General features: G+C 44.5%; 1 protein-coding gene across 3 annotated transcripts in view; it reads right to left on the bottom strand.

Annotated features, from left to right (window-relative positions):
* Positions 1 to 18,006, bottom strand: part of POGLUT2 (protein O-glucosyltransferase 2) — a 166,215-nt gene extending 148,209 nt beyond the window's left edge. For 2 of the 3 annotated variants that reach the window (XR_012241585.1, XM_073614462.1), the window contains exon 1: positions 17,601 to 18,006. Coding sequence is in view for 1 of the 3 variants with exons in the window: in XM_073614462.1 (XP_073470563.1) it covers positions 17,601 to 17,773 (173 nt within the window). In the remaining 2 variants the exon portion in view is untranslated. The remainder of the gene's footprint in view (positions 1 to 17,600) is intronic. The other variant, XM_073614463.1, reaches the window with a different exon arrangement.
* Positions 18,007 to 20,423: the final 2,417 nt, after the last annotated feature.

Genomic DNA, 20,423 nt, shown 5'->3' with positions numbered 1-20,423 from the left:
GAGGTTTTCCTCCTTGTAGGCTAGAAACTACTGACCTGCTCGACTCCAAAGAAAGGGGCAGATCTTCAGGAACTGATTTGGATTCTGTTAGATCTAGAATGGATCTGTTGAATTTCTGTGTGGATCTGTACATGTACAGGAAACGCATGAAAAAGGCAGTGAAGGTTTTAAGGAACCTAAGAAGAAACAGAATTATCAGCTGACTCTACTAGAGGTACCTTGAAAGAGGCATGAACCATTTCTAAGAGATTAGTATCAGCAATCTCTCAGATTGCGAGGCTGATAAAAGGTTGTCTCCTCCGCAGAGTAATCGGTTTGCTTTTCTTCCTGATCACCTGAGGGTAACCCCTCATCCTCTACCCACTGTTCCCTTGATAAGGGGTCTAAGGTGGGGGGAGGGGGATCTAACACGCTTCCTATCCTTTTGGATAGTGGATGCGGTTAAAGTCGCTAATTTTCCTTCTAGGCCCTGCAGGGCGGAGGAAAAATGCATTTTCAATCATGTATACAGGGGCTGAAAGTTTTCTCCTCTAGAGTCTGACGGTGGAGGCCATCGCCACTGCCTACAGGCAGCTTCCCCTGGCGCAGGGGAAGGAGTCAGTGTAAATAAAAGGACGTTTATACCTTCCTTTGGTCAAGAGAGTACCCTTCCTGCTAGAAATCATTTGGATATATTTGACCAAATCCTCCCCAAATAGTCGCTCCCCATGAAAAGGGAAACTAGTCAGAAGCTTTTTTTGCAAGATGCTTCGGCTGACCAACTTTTTAACCACAGGGTCCTACGCATGTGTTTTAGCACAAGCGCAAGGCGGGGCGCCTGGTGGATAGAGTCTTTTATGGTGTCTATGGCGAAACATAGCGCCTTTGGTAGTTCGGCTAACTCACGGGCCTGTTGTGCAGGGACCACCCTAAGGGCCTCTTTGAACTGGTCCTTTAGGGACTGACAGATGCCTATTGCAGCGACTGCAGGCTGAGAAACGGCGAAAAAGAGGATTTTAACAAAAATTCAAACTTCTTATCTGGTGGATCTTTAAGCATTTGGGCATTGTCTACTGGACGAGTTACATTTTTATTGATGCTGGAAATCGCAGCATCTACTGCTGGTAGTTTCCATCTTTTGTGAATTTCTCCTCCATGGGATAGAGAACTGAGAAACTCTTTGGAGGGAGAAAATGCTTATCCAGATGATCCCATCCAGCATAAATAAGCTTTTCTAGTAATGCATGAAAAGGCTGTAAAGGTTTTAAAAAACCCAAGGAAGGGGCCGAACTTTTAGCTGACTCTGTTAGTGGTAGCATGAAAGAGGGACGAACCATCTCCGTAAGAGTTTGTACCCTCAATCTCTTCAGATTGCGAGGTTGCATAAGGTTCATCAACTGTTGTTTCCTCCGCAGAGAAAAAAATCGGCTTATTTTTCTACGTGATCGCCTGAGGGTAATACCTCTTCCTGTGCCCACTGTTCTCTTAATAAAGGGTTTGAGGTGGGGAAGGGGGATCTAGCACGCTTCCTATCCCCTTGGATGAAGGATGCAATTAAAGCTGCTAATCTTCGTTCTAAGCCCTGCAGAGCAAAGGAAAATGCATCTTCAGTCACGTATACAGGGGTTGAAGTGTGAAAAGAATGCACCACCAATCGGTTCCAAAGACTCACCCTGGCTTGCCATATCTGGTATCTCCAGAGAGGATGACAGTGTGGAGGCATGACTGGAGTTCCCAGTGCCTGGGGGTGGAACTTTTGGTGCCTTAGTAGTAACCTTGGAAGCCATAGTGCTAAGCACAAAAGCAGAGGCACGCTAAGAAATGTTCTATTTACTGAGCAATAGAAAGAAAAAACAATGGCAACAGATTAATCTGATGCTAAACAATAATGTCTTTTGCTGTACTGGAAATGCCTGTGTACACCCCTCACGTGCTCCAGCGCTCCTGTGTCCTGTGGCAGCTCTTGCTTCAGCTGCTCTGCACATTTAGTTTATAAGAGCATCAGCCTTTAAGCTCTCTAGGGTTCAAACCTGATTGCCTGTGCGCCTTGTACTTTCACAAGGATGCTGAGTCCGCACATGGCACTGCCCACTTTAGCCACGCCCCTTTCCTCAACCCGCCCTCCTCCTCTTTCCAAGAGAAACAACCTCAGCCCGCACTCGTGGGGACCACAGCATACGGGTCTGTAACAGACCAGAAGGAGGAGAGGAGGCTGCAGCCGCCATGCAGCGTTTCTTTCTCTCCTTTGAGAGAGGCTGATTCAGCATAGGCAAGTAGACATAAAATGTTTATGTAAAACAAAAATGCCCCGCGTCCCTCGAGAGGGGGGGCGGGTTGGGAGGGGTATTTAGCAATTTGTGAATCAGCGTTTTTAGTGCTTGTCACACTGCAATGAGCATAGATTACCAAAAACTGCTACAAGGTATAATATACCACAGTACATGTACCCCCAGTCACTCAGCTTTCCCCAATTGGGGGGAGAGAAAATAATGAACCCCCTCTAGCTGCTAGGACACACGCTGTTGTAGCACAGATTGAAAGGGTAAGTGTATTCTTACTCCTTCTAGAGGAGACTTTAAGGCATTATAATGTAACATATGGAAGAAAAGTCATAGGTGGACTTTGCAGTTCCTAAGCTTTTCTCTTACCTTTTCCTCACTGCAGGATACTGCTGAAAACAGACAGATCCAAACTTCACCCATCACGGTGGGCAGCGTAGTTAAGCCTTCAAAGACCGGGTCCCTTTAATAGGGTTTCCACTCCTTTGGACCTGTATAGCACCCCTCAGGACAACTTTAGGTAATGTAGCAAGACCAAAAAGATTCCTGGTTCCTAGGGTCCAGCCCTCAAAGAGAAGCATTACAGGCAAAACCTCGTTCTTCTATGCGAGGCCCGGGTACTATCCTGTGGCCGCAGTGGCGTGGATGGATCTGGTTGTGGAGGTTTTTTAAATCCAGCATGGATCCCTCCTGGAGCTCCTCAGAGCACATCTTCACTGGTGACCAACACCTTAGACACTGGCGAAAAAACTGATGTGTTCCTGGAAGGAGGAGGGGTTATATAGGGAGTGAACTTCCTTGATTAGGTATACCAGTGTCAACACTTGAAGGTGGCCCATAACCCATTAAGTAATTACTTAAGACTCTGTGTCCCATGATGTACAATAAAGAAATACATGTTACACTAACCAAACAGTAAGCAAATAAGTACAAGCATGTCTCATTCAAGGGATCCTGTGGTTTGCCTGTGAACAGTTTCATTTAAATGCCACTCTCCCTAGTTTTGCATACATTATTAGACAGTTCCAATACATTCACACTGGCAATTGAGGCCGGTGCGTCCACCAGCAATCACCACCAGTAATCACTGGCTGTGCACGTAGTTGCAAAGAGATGTGGCTGCTGGCAACCTGTCATTATAGTGAATGAAACTGGTGGCCACACCTAGTCCGAGAGCCGATGAGAACCGCTGCAAGAATCAGTAGATTCCTGCTGCTACAATTTGCACTGGCCTTAATCGCCAGTGTGAATGTAGCTTTTGTCTTACAGTATAACAGTCAGTATTTACAAGAGTCTTCCAGGACAGCTACTTGAGAGATGATTGTCCCTACCTGCAACAGGAAACACAAGCCAAAAAATGGTTAAAAGCCCCCTTTTTCTCAATTTCATAAAAGTAGGACCCCCCACTGCCCCAGGTTATCTGCACAGGTGAAGTCTCCTAGAGGACAGTCCAAACTTGGCGGTGCTTGAACAGAGAAGTTAATGTTCTAAGTTTCTTCCAGAAAATCAGCGTTCCAGAGCGGTCCATAGGTCCCAGCAATTCTTAAGCTTAGGTTCCCCATGGGTTTCCCCAAGTGTTCCCCGGAGCCCCATTAGGATCCGACCTCTTCCCTTTTATAGAACATGGGAGGGAGGCTGGACTCCAGCGAAAGCCTGCGCACATAACGGTAAAAAAGGTGGCAAAACCAATAACCCTTTCCCGTTGACCTGGGCAGACGGGTGCTAACTACACCTACAGTAGGCTACTTGCCTACACATGCAACAGTTGTTGCGTTGTCTGAAAACACTAGGACATCTCTGTCTGCAATATTTTTTTTTTTTAAGGTAACTAATGATTTCCCAGCAGCTTAAAGTTCTCTGAAGTTAGAAGATTGATCTACTAAATCTGCACTCCAAATTCCCTGCGCCTGTAGAACTGCACAAGCCCTCCATCCCCAGACACTGGCATCTGTGGTTATTTTGCATGGGCGAGTCTGAGCCCAGGCATAGCTCTTCACTGGATTTAGAATATTGCCACATAAGGAGAGATCCTTAGAAACTTCTCTTAAAATCAACACTGTAAAGTTCAGTGAACTATGTCTCTGGTTCCACATCTCCAACAAAATGACCTGTAGGCTTCTGGGTGAAAGTTGAGCCCATACCACATGGGCTGCCCTTATAAGACCTAAAATTTGTATGACATGTCTGATAGATACTTGTGAGAGATCCTTGATCATTCTTACAGAAATGATCTTTTGCACCGTTTCCTCTGTGAGGAAGATCTTTTGCTGTACTGTGTCTATTTTGTACCCCCAAAACACCACTAACTGTGATGGATTCAGATTTGACTTCTGCAGATTCACCATTCACCCTAGTTTATGCAATGTCTGAAAAACTAAATAGAGATCCAGGCATAATCTCTCCCTGTTCTGGGGGAAAAAAATAATGTTAATCCAGATAAGGAATGATTAATATTTTCTGGAATTGGAGAAAGGCCATCAACACAAACATCTTAGTGAAAATACTCAGTGTCTCTGAGAGGCCAAAAGAAAGCACAGATCTGTCAATGTTGCAGGCACTTCTAGATAAGAATAGCAAACCTTAGATATTTTTGACTAACTAGATCAGGGGTCTCCTAACTTTCTAAGCAAGGGGGCCAGTTTGGTGTCTTCAGGCTTTAGGTGAGCCAGACATTGGCCAGTGGGAGTAGAAAATACCCCGGCATCAGTGCCCCATCATTGGTTTTATTGGGAGGAATAGTGCCTCATTGATGAGATCAGTGAGAATAATAATGCACATTGATGGTGTCAGTTGATGGAATAGTGCCAGAAGGACCAGATAAAGGTGGGCAAAGGACCCCCCGGGTTGCAAGTTGGAGACCACTGAACTAGATGAATAAGAACATGTAGGTAAGCATCCTGCAAGTCTATAGATACTTGTGGCCTTCTGAAAGAGAAGATTTTTCACCAAGAGGATTATTTCCATGCAGAACGTTTTGTTTCTTCAGATTCATAATCATTCTGAATTTCCTTTTCTTGACCAGATAAACTTGGGAGTAGAGCCCCTGAAATCGTTTGTTCTCTAGGACTTCTAGAATGGCCTGTCCTGTTATGTAATTCAGAACCTGTCTCGCAGACCTAATAATAAATAAATCTATATATGAACAAAACAATGAATGTATACAGTATGTATGTATATCAAATCAACCCTAATCCTATTGTATAGATTTCAAATATATAAATCAATTACAACCACATATAGTGTGTAAATATCTAAGAAATAATCCATCAATTTCAAGTACCATACAAAAAGAGTGAATAAAACATGTTAATCTTATACCACTTCTTAAAGTAGAACTATAGTCAAAACTTTTTGTTTCTATTTTGTATAGAGTAAGGAATGGTTATAGCCCCTGTCAGTTTATTTTGCCATCTGTGTCCCATTGAGGAGATTTCCCTTCACTTGCTGTCCCATAGCCAAAACAGGAAGTGTAAGGAAATCCCTGCAAATTAAGGTAATTCCTTGGGGACCAATTAGGTCACCAGAACTAGTGCCCCCACTGGAATATTTCTCTTCTTCTTTTCTGGGGATAACCCAAAATTTTGAATCTTCTTTTTCATTCACTTTCAATTATAACAGGACATATAGAGAGGCTGAATCTACCTAACGGAGTCACACACAGCAATAAAAACTGACAGGTGTTCTAATCCATCTCCACACTATCAAAAACTAAAAAAAATGTTTTGTCTATAGTTGTACTTTAACCACTTCAGCCCCGGAAGGATTTACCCCCTTCCTGACCAGAGCACTTTTTACAAATTGGCACTGCGTCGCTTTAACTGCTAATTGCGCGGTCATGCAATGCTGTAACCAAACGAAATTTGCGTCCTTTTCTTCCCACAAATAGAGCTTTCTTTTGATGGTATTTGATCACCTCTGCCGTTTTTATTTTTTGCGCTATACACGGAAAAAGACCGAAAATTTTGAAAAAAAATGATATTTTCTACTTTTTGTTCTAAAAAAAATCCAATAAACTCAATTTTAGTCATACATTTAGGCCAAAATGTATTTGGCCACATGTCTTTGGTAAAAAAAAAGTCAATAAGTGTATATTTATTGGTTTGCGCAAAAGTTATAGCGCCTACAATCTAGGGTACATTTTCTGGAATTTACACAGCCTTTAATTTATGACTGCCTATGTCGTTTCTTGAGGTGCTAAAATGGCAGGGCAGTACAAAACCCCCACAAATGACCCCATTTTGGAAAGTAGACACCCCAAGGAAATTGCTGATAGGCATGTTGAGCCCATTGAATATTCATTTTTTTTGTCCCAAGTGATTGAATAATGACAAAAAAAAAAAAAAATTACAAAAAGTTGTCACTAAATGATATATTGCTCACACAGGCCATGGGCATATGTGGAATTGCACCCCAAAATACATTTAGCTGCTTCTCTTGAGTATGGGGATACCACATGTGTGGGACTTTTTGGGAGCCTAGCCGCATACGGGGCCCCGAAAACCAATCACCGCCTTCAGGATTTCTAAGGGCGTACATTTTTGATTTTACTCCTCACTACCTATCACAGTTTTGAAGGCCATAAAATGCCCAGATGGCACAAACCCCCCCCAAATGACCCCATTTTGGAAAGTAGACACCCCAAGCTATTTGCTGAGAGGCATGTTGAGTCCATGGAATATTTTATATTTTGACACAAGTTGCGGGAAAGTGACAATTTATTTATTTATTTTTTTTTTTTTGCACAAAGTTGTCACTAAATGATATATTGCTCACACAGGTCATGGGCATATGTGGAATTGCACCCCAAAATACATTCTGCTGCTTCTCCTGAGTATGGGGATACCACATGTGTGGGACTTTTTAGGAGCCTAGCCGCGTACGGGACCCCGAAAACCAATCACCGCCTTCAGGATTTCTAAGGGTGTACATTTTTGATTTCACTCTTCACTGCCTATCACAGTTTCGGAGGTCATGGAATGCCCAGGTGGCACAAACCCCCCCCAAATGACCCCATTTTGGAAAGTAGACACCCCAAGCTATTTGCTGAGAGGCATGGTGAGTATTTTGCAGCTCTCATTTGTTTTTGAAAATGAAGAAAGACAAAAAAAAAAATTTTTTTTTTCTTTTTTTAATTTTCAAAACTTTGTGACAAAAAGTGAGGTCTGCAAAATACTCACTATACCGCTCAGCAAATAGCTTTGGGTGTCTACTTTCCAAAATGGGGTCATTTGGGGGGGTTTGTGCCACCTGGGCATTCCATGGCCTCCGAGACTGTGATAGGCAGTGAAGAGTGAAATCAAAAATTTACGCCCTTAGAAAGCCTGAAGGCGGTGCTTGGTTTTCGGGGTCCCATACGCAGCTAGGCTCCCAAAAAGTCTCACACATGTGGTATCCCCGTACTCAGGAGAAGCAGCAGAATGTATTTTGGGGTGTAATTTCACATATTCCCATGGCATGTTTGAGCAATATATAATTTAGTGACAACTTTGTGCAAAAAAAAAAAAAAAAAAAAAAAAATTTGTCTCTTTCCCGCAACTTGTGTCACAATATAAAATATTCCATGGACTCGACATGCCTCTCAGCAAATAGCTTGGGGTGTCTACTTTCCAAAATGGGGTCATTTGGGGGGGGTTTGAACTGTCCTGGCATTTTATGCACAACATTTAGAAGCTTATGTCACACATCACCCACTCTTCTAACCACTTGAAGACAATGCCCTTTCTGACACTTTTTGATTACATGAAAAAATTATTTTTTTTTGCAAGAAAATTACTTTGAACCCCCACACATTATATATTTTTTTAAAGCAAATGCCCTACAGATTAAAATGGTGGGTGTTTAATTTTTTTTTTTCACACAGTATTTGCGCAGCGATTTTTCAAACGCATTTTTTGGGGAAAAAACACACTTTTTTACATTTTAATGCACTAAAACACACTATATTGCCCAAATGTTTGATGAAATAAAAAAGATGATCTTAGGCCGAGTACATGGATACCAAACATGACATGCTTTACAATTGCGCACAAACGTGCAGTGGCAACAAAATAAATACATTTTTAAAAGCCTTTAAAAGCCTTTACAGGTTACCACTTTAGATTTACAGAGGAGGTCTACTGCTAAAATTACTGCCCTCGATCTAACCGTCGCGGTGATACCTCACATGCATGGTGCAATTGCTGTTTACATTTGACGCCAGACCGACGCTTGCGTTCGCCTTAGCGCGAGAGCAGGGGGGACAGGGGTGCTTTTTTTTTTTTTTTTTTTTTTTTTCTTTATTATTTTTTTGCTTTTTTATCTTATTTTAAAACTGTTCCTTTCATTTTTTTTTTTTTTAATCATTTTTACTGTTATCTCAGGGAATGTAAATATCCCCTATGACAGCAATAGGTAGTGACAGGTACTCTTTTTTGAAAAAATTGGGGTCTATTAGACCCTAGATTTCTCCTCTGCCCTCAAAGCATCTGACCACACCAAGATCGGTGTGATAAAATGCTTCCCCAATTTCCCAATGGCGCTATTTACATCCGGCGAAATCTAAGTCATAAAATGCTCGTAGCTTCCGGTTTCTTAGGCCATAGAGATGTTTGGAGCCACTCTGGTCTCTGATCAGCTCTATGGTCAGCTGGCTGAATCACCGGCTGCATTCTCAGGTTCCCTGTTGAGACAGGAGAGCCAGAGAAAAACACGGAAGACGATGGGGGGGGGGGGCATTCTCTCCCACTGCTTGTAAAAGCAGTCTAGAGGCTAATTAGCCGCTAGGATTGCTTTTACATGAAAGCCGACCGCTGGCTGAAAAGAATGATACCAAGATGATACCTAAACCTGCAAGCATCATTTTGGTATAACCACTCAAAGTCGTGAATGCTGTACCTGAAGACAAAAATATGGCTAACAATAAAGCACAGTAAATGGTAAAGTATAAAAAATTGCATACCTGAAAAGCAAACATGATAAAACATAATAACAATAAAACATTGCAGAATAGAATACAGTAAAAAAGAGCAGAACAATAGAGAGAATAGAGAGAGAGAGAATAGAGAGAGAACAATAAAACGACAACTATTACTTTTTATTTTATATTTTTGTTTGTGTTTTTTTTTTTTTTTTTTACACTTTTTTTGAAACTGTAACTTTTATAACGGTAACCGGTTCCAGGTTCGGGTCTCTCAAAATGCGATGGCATCTTGGGAGACCCTGTGAAAGTGTGTCCTAGTCTGTGCAATGCTGTACCCTACGCTAATACTCAGCTAGTGAATGGTAGCATTCAAAACATTCACCAATGCAAAGACCAGGATTGTCAGGACAGGAGGGACAATAATAGCGGGTGTCACGCCTATATCCGGGCTTACTGCAGACACGACATCTTTTTTGGGGGAGTTCGTTGGGTAGGGGTACTAGGGGGAGGACATAAAGAAAATGCCTCTCATGCAGCCGACTGCATTTGGTTGGGGATGTGAATGGGGGAAGTACGGGCGCTGCAGAAGCGGTGGGTTCCCAATTAGGATTGGCGAATGCAGCAGGAAGGGCATTATGGGCACGACGGGCCTGTGTTTGTCTTCTTTGTGGCAGCGGGACACTACTTGTGCTTGCCACCTCACCAGCTTGAACTGCACTTATGGGACTCGCCACGTCACCAAGTGTTACTGCAGTGCTGGTTTGACTACGACAGGGGTGTACTAGGCCGCTGGCGCTTGCCAGTTCACCAAAACGCTACCAAAAAAACTGTTAACGATCGCAGGGATCAGGCCTGACTCTGCGAACGCTGCAGTTATGCGTTTAGTGTTTTGTAAGTGACAGTGATCGATCGATACTGCACTTGGGTGGGCTGGGCTGGGCCGGGCGGAGGGGCAAAACGCAGGTGCTAGCAGGTATCTGGGCTGATCCCACTAACACTGCGTTTTTGGGAACCCTAAACTGCTGGGGATGCCAGTATAGATCTGATCGGATCAGATCAGATATTGATCAGTTCAGATACTATACCACTAAGGGAGGTGTACGGTGCGTGCGTGGGTGTTAGCGCTACTGGCACTAACCTGACGCTGCCTGGGGCTGGTGCTTGCCAGTTCACCAAAACGCTACCAAAAAAACTGTTAGCGATCGCAGGGATCAGGCCTGACTCTGCGAACGCTGCAGTTATGCGTTTAGTGTTTTGTAAGTGACAGTGATCGATCGATACTGCACTTGGGTGGGCTGGGCTGGGCCGGGCGGAGGGGCAAAACGCAGGTGCTAGCAGGTATCTGGGCTGATCTCGCTAACACTGCGTTTTTGGGAATCCTAAACTGTTGGGGACGCTAGTATAGATCTGATCGGATCAGATATTGATGCGTTCAGATACTATACCACTAAGGGAGGTGTACGGTGCGTGCGTGGGTGTTAGCGCTACTGGCACTAACCTGACGCTGCCTGGGGCTGGTGCTTGCCATTTCACCAAAACGCTACCAAAAAAACTGTTAGCGATCACAGGGATCAGGCCTGACTCTGCGAACGCTGCAGTTATGCGTTTAGTGTTTTGTAAGTGACCGTGATCGATCGATACTGCACTTGGGTGGGCTGGGCCGAGCCGGGCGGAGGGGCAAAACGCAGGTGCTAGCAGGTATCTGGGCTGATCCCGCTAACACTGTGTTTTTGGGAACCCTAAACTGCTGGGGACGCTAGTATAGATCTGATCAGATCAGATATTGATCCGTACAGATACTATACCACTAAGGGAGGCGTATGCTGCGTGCGTGGGTGTTAGCGTTACTGGCGCTAATCTGACGCTGCCTGGGGCGACGCATATCACCGCCGGGCGATCAGGGGGCTAAATCTTTATTCGGCGGGTGCCCTGACACTATAAAAAATAAACAAACTAACCAGCGTCACCTGTAACGGTTATACAGTGATCAGTGGTGAAAGGGTTAACTAGGGGGCAATCAAGGGGTTAAAACATTTATTAGGTAGTATATGGGGGTCCCTGTCGCTATAAAACGCTGACGGCGAACCTAAATATTTACCTCACTAACTAGCGTCACCAGCGACACTAATACAGCGATCAGAAAAATGATCGCTTAGCGACACTGGTGACGGGGGGTGATCAAGGGGTTAAAACTTTATTAGGGGGGGTTAGGGGGGTACCCTAGACCTACAGGGGGGTAATACTAACTGTCCTAACACTGTAAATGTCACAAACTGACACCAATACAGTAATCAGAAAAAAAAAAAAAAAAAAAAAAAAAACCTGCTGGTGTCAGTTTGTGACAGGGGGGGGGGGTGATTGGGGGGGGATCGGGGGGCGATCGGGGGGGGGATCGGGGTGTTTTGTGTGCCTGGCATGTTCTACTGTGTGTGTGTGTGTTGTGCACTCACATTGCAGTCTTCTCTCCTCGGCCCGGAACGGAAAATACCGAGCCGAGGAGAGATGACATCATTTCCTCTGCCTCTGTGTACAATACAGAGGCAGGGAAATGATCCCATTGGCTGAGAGCGATCGCGAGGGGGGGGCCACGAATGGATGGCCTCCCCCTCACCTCCGATCGCCGGGGGAGATTTGCCGACCGCCGCTGGCACCGGGGGGGGGTCCGATCGGACCCCCCACCCGCGGGCAGGCAAGGACGTACATGTAAGTCCTTTTGCCTGCCCGTGCCATTCTGCCGACGTATATAGTCGTGCGGCGGTCGGCAAGTGGTTAAAGGAGCAGTTCACTTGGCTATACTTCTCCTGTCGATCACAGGAGTGCAGTTCGTTCTGCACTCCTTTGACTCGTTTTCAGCAGACATCGGGCTGAAGCCTGCTGTCAGCTGACATCACAGAGCCGGTCCAGGGTGAGGAAATCTTGCAATAATATGTCGGGATCCGCTCCCACGACCCTGAACCGGCACCACGAAGCACTGAGAACCAAGTGTTCAGCGGTCTTTGATTGCTCTGTTCTCAGTCTTGGAGTCGGCGGGGGACAGATGCAGCATGGGACTGATGCAGCATGGGACTGATGCTGCATCCACTTAGGTAAGTATGATTCTAAAAAAAAACTGAGCTTCTCTTTTAAAGAGAGAAAGACAATAAAATGTTTTCCAAATGTCCCAAACTCCTTCAACCACTGTTGCAACCACTCTTCCAAACCATTCAGTGAAAAAAAAAAAAAAAATATAGGGATCCTTGTACAGCCTTAACCTTAAGCACCGGTGCGGCTTTGAAATCATGCTACTGCAGCGTGATTTCAAAGCCGCACATCCATTCGATTATACTGCAGATTTTATTGAGGCTTGCGACTTCATACAACAGAAGTCTATGCAAGTTGCAATGAAATCAGCAAAAAGTAGTGCAGAAACCTTTTTCCAAAGTCACTGCAACATGAGTGGTAGGAATTTGAATGGTTCCATTGCCGATAATGGAGTGGAAATTGTCATGCCATTTGGAACTGTTAAATCGCATGACAATTCACACCGGTGTGAAAGGGGGCTAAGTGAGAAAATGTTATTCCTCCACCTCAATTTGGAAATCTGTTCACCTTTCAGGATGGACAGCAAAAACCTAATGTCAAAGTATGCTTTCCCCAGCAATTGAGCTTAGATCCCTGGCTGTCTGCCTCTGCTCCTTCCTCCTTATTTCCTTCACAATTGCTCAAAATAAAACACACTCAGCTGAAATATACTCAGTATAAATACTTCTTTATATAAAATAATGAAAACTACTCACATTTGAAAGTGCACCTCAATGTGCACAAACTTGCTGGCATGAAAAGTGTGTCCACTCAGGAGTACACCAGAGACACTGCCGTCTGGCTCTAGATCGTCTGTTGTGATAATATCACCAACAGCGCCATCCTACGTGTTACGTCACAAAGGCTTTGTAAGGAACACCTATATGCTTGTAATATTTGTGCAATGCATATAGTTTCCAGTGTACAGGGACCCTTTTGCCCACCCACACTGCTAGGGCTGACATGTCAAAATCAACAATGTGTAAGAAGCAGCACCTGTACCACTGATTACACACTGTTGGGCTGAATAATGACCCGTACACACAATCCGAATATCGTACGACCGATCGTACGACCGTTTTCGCTTAATAATCGCAAGTAGAAATTGAATAGCTAAATAAAGTCACGAAAATTCTCGTACGACAGAAAAAAAAAAATCGGAAGTGATGTCATGTGTTGTAATGTCTTTGTATTGAATTTTCGGACGACAACTATACTGACTAACCGAAAATCGTACGATCTGGAATCGTACGAGGAAAATTTCTGTGCATGCCTGATCAAATAAGATCGGATGAATGGTCGTGATCGGCTGTCGAAAGTAGTGTACACACGATCCGAAAATCGTACGATCCTTCCTCGGATGACCGTTTTCGTACCATATTCGGATCGTGTGTACGGGCCATAAGTCATTGTGGTGCTGGCTGTGCATGTGCAAAGTTACTCCAGGCAGTCATTCATGAATGAATACTGGAGGTAATTCTGTACATGGGCTGCAGGCGCATCAATGACTCACTCAGATCAAAAGTGCATAATCAGTGGATTACACATGGTTGATATTGACCTGTTGGACAAGAGCAGTGGCGGTAAATAGGGTGCCAGTATACTGCCTGCTATACACATGTAAATGTTATCAGAAATGTTTTCATGCATGCAATGTAAAATTATGCCTCTGGATGCAGCTGTGTCCAGTTTTTATGTTTACGCTGCTATATGCAGTGAACAGTGAAACATTTCTGCTGCTATATCCAGCTGTGTGAATGGGGCCATAGACTTGGCAGTCACAAGATCCATCAAGGTAACAAAAAGAGGAGAAACATTCAGGTAAGAAGGAGACGTCAGTATACATAGCAGATGCCTGACTACACCGAGGTCACTGACCACACTAATCCAGAGAAAGAAACATAAATATGATGGTGCATGTTCCTGGATGGTCAGAATCACAATCAGATTACAACAAAACATGGGGGGGGGTAGGGGGCTTTAACAATTTTTATTGGCTTATGTTTCCTGTTAAAGGTGGAGCCAACCATCTCTTAAGATAATAAATAAATAAATAAGTAACTGTCCTGGAAGATTTGTGAAATAGCCTGTACTTTCTGGTATTCTGAGCTTGTGACAAGACCGAGGCTTTATGAACTAAAATACTATATACACTTAACCATGTTAAAGCTGAGTTCCAGCCTGTTTAAAATAACACTTTTAATATAAAGACACTTACCTGTCCAGGTATCCCACGATGTCGGCACCCCTAGCCGAATCGTCCATCGGCTTTGGGTGCAGGTCCCAGCATCCTTACTAAGGGAAACAAGAAGTGAAGCCTTGCAGCTTCACATCTTGAATCCTACTGCGCATGCAGGAGTCACGCTGCGCTTTCTGAATGGTCCTGATGTCTTCTGGGACCTGTGTGTCTCCCAGAAGGCAGTGGGGGGGGGGGGGGGCTGGAAATTTTGTAGATAGCTGCATCGTTGTGCGGTGATCTTACTCGGAAGTGGGAGTGGGTACCTGGTTTTGGCAGGTATCCGCTCACCCCCCAAATAAAAGTGGCAAATGTAGCAGTGGAGGGTGGGGGGGGGGAGCAAAAAAGCGGAGCTTCCACTTTTGAGTGGAACTCCGCTTAAGGCCCCATTCACACTAGCGCGTTTTTTGATGCATTTTGCATTTTGCAGAAATGCACGGGAATTTTTTAACATGGGTTCCTATGGAACATGTTCACATCAATGCTTTTTTGTATCTCCGCGTTTTTGGAAAGGGTCGGGGACTTTTTCTCATGCAAAATGCAGCGTTTTGCATGTAATGGTTTTCAATGGACAAGCATCCAAAACGCAAGTGCACCTTTTTTGCAGCGTTTTTGATGCGTTTTTGGTGCGTTTTTGGTACGTTTTTGCCGTTTTTTTTTTTTTTTTTTTTTTTTTGTAATTTTTTTGTAAGACTGTAAAAAAAAAATGAAAAAAAAAAAAAAAAACGCAAAACGCAAATCGCGGCAAAAACGCGGCAAAAACGCCGCTAAAACGCGGCAAAAACGCGGCTCAAAAACGCGGCAAGCATGAAAAAAAAACCTCCAAAAACGCTCAAAAGCAACATGCATAGGTGTGAATCGAGCCTTAAGGTAAAAAAAAAAAAAAATCTTTCAAATGTTGCTTTGGCCAATTTTTGTTTATTTAGCAAAAAAATAAAAACCCAGTGGTGATTAAATACCACCATAGCAAAGCTCTATTTGTGTGAAAAAAATGATAGAAATGTTATTTGAGTACAGTGTTGCATGACCGTGTAATTGTCATTCAAAGCACGACAGCGATGAAAGCTGAAAATTAGCCTGGGCAAGAAGGGGGTAAAAGCGTCCAGTATTGAAGTGGTTAAAGGAGAATTATATACAAAAATATGATTAGTTAAAGAGGAAGTAAACTTCTGTGTATTATTATATATAAAAGCTTACCTAAGGGTAAGCTTTTAATAAGGCTTACCCATAGGTACTGTAAATATCTCCTAAAAGTGCGCTGTTTAGGAGATATTTACTGTATATGCAGCCGATTACGTCATTGGTGCATGCGCTCTGAAGGAACGGCCACCCATGCCGTTTCTTCAGAACCCTGTGCCGTGACCAGCAGCTCACACACACTCTCCGGCCAGTCACATAGCTGGAGCCCGCAGACCCGGAAGGAAGACGGGCGAATATGGATGTGGCCTCCAGCAGAATGACGAGGGCTTCGTTTGCAGGTAAGTTTAACATATTTTGCTAGTATGCAATGCATACTAGCACATTATGCCTTTACTTTTGGAGGTAAAAAAAAAAATGGCACTTTACTTCCTCTTTAACCACTTCTGCACTTTTACCCCCTTCCTGCTCAGGCCAGATTTCATGGCTGTTGCACTTGGAATGACAATTGCACGGTCACGCAATGCTGTACCCAAACAACATTTTTATCATTTTTTGAGACAGATAGTGCTTTCTTTTTGTGGTATTTAATCACCACTGGGTTTATTTTTTGCTAAACAAACGAAAAAAGACTGAAAATTTTGAAAAAAAAAGTTTCTGTTATTTTGTCATTTTGTAATTTGTTAATTTTGTTAAAAAAAAAAGTAATTTTTCTCCTTCACTGATGTGCACTGATGAGGCTGCACTGATGGCCACTGATATGCTGCACTGATGAGGAGGCACTAATATGCAGCATGGATGGGCACTAATAGGCAGCACTGATGAGCACTAAAAGGTGACAATTAAGGGCACTGAGAAAAGCCGCTTACCGCCTCTCTTCTCCACACACACTGTCAACGTGAGGTGAGGAATGCTGATAACTGGCATTAAATATTTACACTGTGATCAGCTGTGGTTGGACACAGCTGATCACATGGTAAAGAGCCTAAGTCACAGGCTCTATACCGTGATGCGGTGTGTCCGAGGGTCACACTGCATCACCGATTGCCATGCTAGCAAACGGCCCCTTCTGAAGGATGTCATGTGATGTCCAGTCAGAACGGTAAAGCCACCTCCTGGCCATCAATCCACTATAGGCTGGGCAGGAAGGTTTTAAACCCACGAGTTTTTTTTTTTTTTACCACTGCTATACCTTTATACTGGCTTTTGGAATTTACAATTACAGCAATTTAGAAATTGCATGAAAGGTTTAGTGCTGGGAAACACTTTTTGAAAGATAAATAGTGCATTTTCTATACAACTATATAGATCAGACCAAAATGAGGGACAAAGAAGAAGGAAAGAGGGACAGAGGGACATTGGGGGTTATTTATGAAAGGCAAATCCACTTTGCACTGAAAGTGCACTTGGAAGTGCAGTCGCTCTAAATCTAAGGGGAAGATCTGAAATGAGGGGAAGCTCTGCTGATTTTATCATCCAATCATGTGCAGGCTAAAATGCTGTTTTTTATTCTCTTTGCATGTCCCCCTCGGATCTACAGTTACTTTCAAGTGCACTTTCAGTGCAAAGTGGATTTTCCTTTAGTAAATAACCCCCATTGCTTCAAATCAGGGACAGTTAGGAGCTATAAGTGCGTTACCGGCTGGATCACCTGGTGACATAAAGGAAAACATAAAGAAATTAAGGAAAAATGGCTAAAGCAGAAAAGGAATGCAGCCAGCACATAAGAATGTTTGTTGTAGGTCTATGATAACCCTTGCAGAGGAGGGCAGCTCACTACAAGGGCTGTATTGTTTCTATCTTAGGACCTGAGAGGAGTGGAAATCCTTCCATCATGCACTATAGGAAAGTTTTGTGTAATGTTAGGCTTACAGCATGAGTCATAGTCTGGGCATGTGTGACCCAAGTGGTCCTGTCCAGGAAAGTACCTTGTCTATGGTAGATGTGATCCTTTCTTTCCTAGCACTCGCTGATCCCTCCCTCCAGCACGGTCCCTATAGTGATCACTTACTTGTCCCCGTGTGTGTCCACAGCCTGGATGTAGAAGTAGCGGGCAGGAAGTCGCACTTGTCCCTGGAGCCCCGGCCCCCATACCCTGCTCAGTCTGGCACTCAGTGTGGGGGGGCTGGCAGTGCAGTACACTGTAGATGTGACTAATAGCAGCTGCCAGATCATTGACAACATTCACAGGAGGGAACCCCACCACAATGTAACACACAGCCGGAGCACTGCCCGTCTATTGATGACTGCGAGTGTGCAGAGGATATGGGAGGGACACAGCAATGGGCAGCAGTCTCATGTGTTGGATGGCATCCCTGCCTTGGTGGGAGCGGGCACTACATCACCACAGCGGCGCTACCTACAATCCGCTCACAGGCAATGCGCGGAATGTGGGACAACACAGACACGCCTTCTCTTTTGTGTCCGCCAACCTGAATGGTACACGTCTGGCCCGCCCCCTTCGATGCTTTTGTCAGACGCGGTCTGGTTGGCTATTCCCTCAGCTCGCTCTAACTCTAGTCAGTTTTGGAGTATGAGGGGAAAGCATCTATTATGAATACTTTGTAACAAACAAGTACGTCGTGAATGATATGTAACAGGTTATCCAGGGGAATGTTACAATAAACACATAAATGGATAAATAAATACAATAAATGGAGACAACTCCTGCTATGGACTCTCCCATTCACATTAGTACCATTTATGGTGCTTTTGTATTTCTACAGTGCACGACAAAAGAAATCAGATTTAACCACTTCAATACCAAGCACTTATACACCTTCCTGCCCAGACCAAGTTTCAGCTTTCAGCGCTGTCGCAGTTTGAATGACAATTGCGCGGTCATCCATCACTGTACCCAAACTACATTTTTATCATTTTCTTCCTACAAAATAGAGCTTTCTTTTGGTGGTATTTGATCACCTCAGCGGTTCATATTTTTTGCTAAACAAATAAAAAAGACCAAAAATTTTGAAAAAATAACATTTTTGCTTTTGTTTCTGTTATAAAATTTTGTAAATAAGTAAGTTTTCTCTTTCACTGACAGGCACTGATACGGTGGCAATGATGAGGTGGCACCAATGAGCGGGCACTGACGGGCACTGACGATGGGCACTGATATGTGGCACTGATGGGCACTGGTAGGCAGCACTGATATGCAGCACTGATGGGCATTGATAGGTAGCAGTGATGGGCACTCATGGGTGGCACTGGTGGGCACTGATAGGCAACACTGATGGGCACTGAAAGGCTGCAAAGATGGGTTCTTATGGGTGGCACTGATAGGCGGCACTGATGGGCACTGAAAGGCTGCAAAGATGGGTTCTTATGGGTGGCACTGATAGGCGGCACTGATGGGCACTGATGGGCATTGATACATGGAAATGATGGACACTGATACGCAGCACTGATAGGCATCCCTGGTGGCACTGGCAGGTGTAGGCATTGTGAGTGGGCACTGATTGGCGGCTGCCTGGGCATTGATTGGCAGCTGCCTTGGCACAGATTAGTATTTCCCTGGGGGTCTAGGGGGGCATACCTGGTGGTCCAGTGTGGATGGACATCCTGGTGGTCCTGGGCAGCATGATGGTGGTCCTGGGCGGGATCCGAGGTTGAGCAGCCAATCAGCTCTCCTCTACTCACATCTGTCAGACGCGAGTGAGGAAAAGCCGATCACCGGCTCTTCCTATTTACATCGTGATCAGCCGTGATTGGACCCAGCTGATCACGTGGTAAAGAGTCTCCGTCAGAGACTCTTTACCTAGATCAGAGTTGTGGTGTGTCAGACTGACACACCGCAACAATGATCACCGCGATACGCGCCCCCGGGGGCGCGCAGCGGCTTAATATCCCTTAATATCCTGAGGACATCATATGACGCCCAGTCAGGATATTGAAACCACTTTGCCGCTGTCATTCTGCTGTATGGCGGGCGGCAAGTGGTTAATTCACATTACAATCGTGCTGTTATTAACCAAAAACGCAATGAAAACTTGCACTCAAAAACAGCAAAAATTCACTGTGCAATCGCACCGGTTCGCATCGCATAAGTGTGAACTGCCCCCAACATGTACAAATCCGCCCCTCACCAACATGAACATGCCTCGACAGCACGAGGCACAATCTGACAGAAAAATTTGTTCCATCGGCTATTGTGCGCAGGCACCATCTCGCCGTCACAAGAGCTGATCATAAAATCTACTGTTGTACTGTTCCATAAGGCGCATGCGCAGTACATCCCGGGCACTTCTCGATAGCGGCTGCGGGCACTTAGGCTCTATGCACACTGGGCAAATGGCAGTTCCCTTGGCAGAAAAAAAACGCTCATATATAGAGCATTTTGTACACAGTTTAGGAGAGTTTAGCGTTTTTTTTTCTGCCAGAAAGCTCCAATCAGAAACGCAAACCAAAAAGTTTTCTTTCCTGGCTCTAAGACCCCTTTCACACTGGGGCCGCGGTTGCAGCTCGTTTTAGTGGCGCTTTAGCGCTGTTTAAGCTGCGATTTTTTGGCCACTAGCGGGGCACTTTTAACGCCAAAGAAGGAGATAAAAGCACCCGTGTTGCAGCATTTCCGAATCGCTTTTCAGCCGCTTTGGAAACAATGCCCATTCATTTCAATGGGCAGGGCGTTTTGGGAGCGCTAAAAACAGCACTCCTAAAGATGCTGTTTGCAGGACTTTTCCTAACATCCTGCAAGCGCACCTCCCCAATGTGAAAAGTCACACTGAAATGAATGGGAGGTGGTTTTCATGCACTTTACAGGCGCTATTTCTAGCGCTAAAATGCTTGAAAATCGCCCCAGTGTGAAAGGGGTCTTAGGCCTGGTTCACACCTA

Source organism: Aquarana catesbeiana, linkage group LG02 (genome assembly GCF_042186555.1).
Source record: "Aquarana catesbeiana isolate 2022-GZ linkage group LG02, ASM4218655v1, whole genome shotgun sequence".
In the NCBI taxonomy this organism is placed as follows: Eukaryota; Metazoa; Chordata; class Amphibia; order Anura; family Ranidae; genus Aquarana; species Aquarana catesbeiana.
This window is presented reverse-complemented; position numbering and strand designations above follow the sequence as displayed.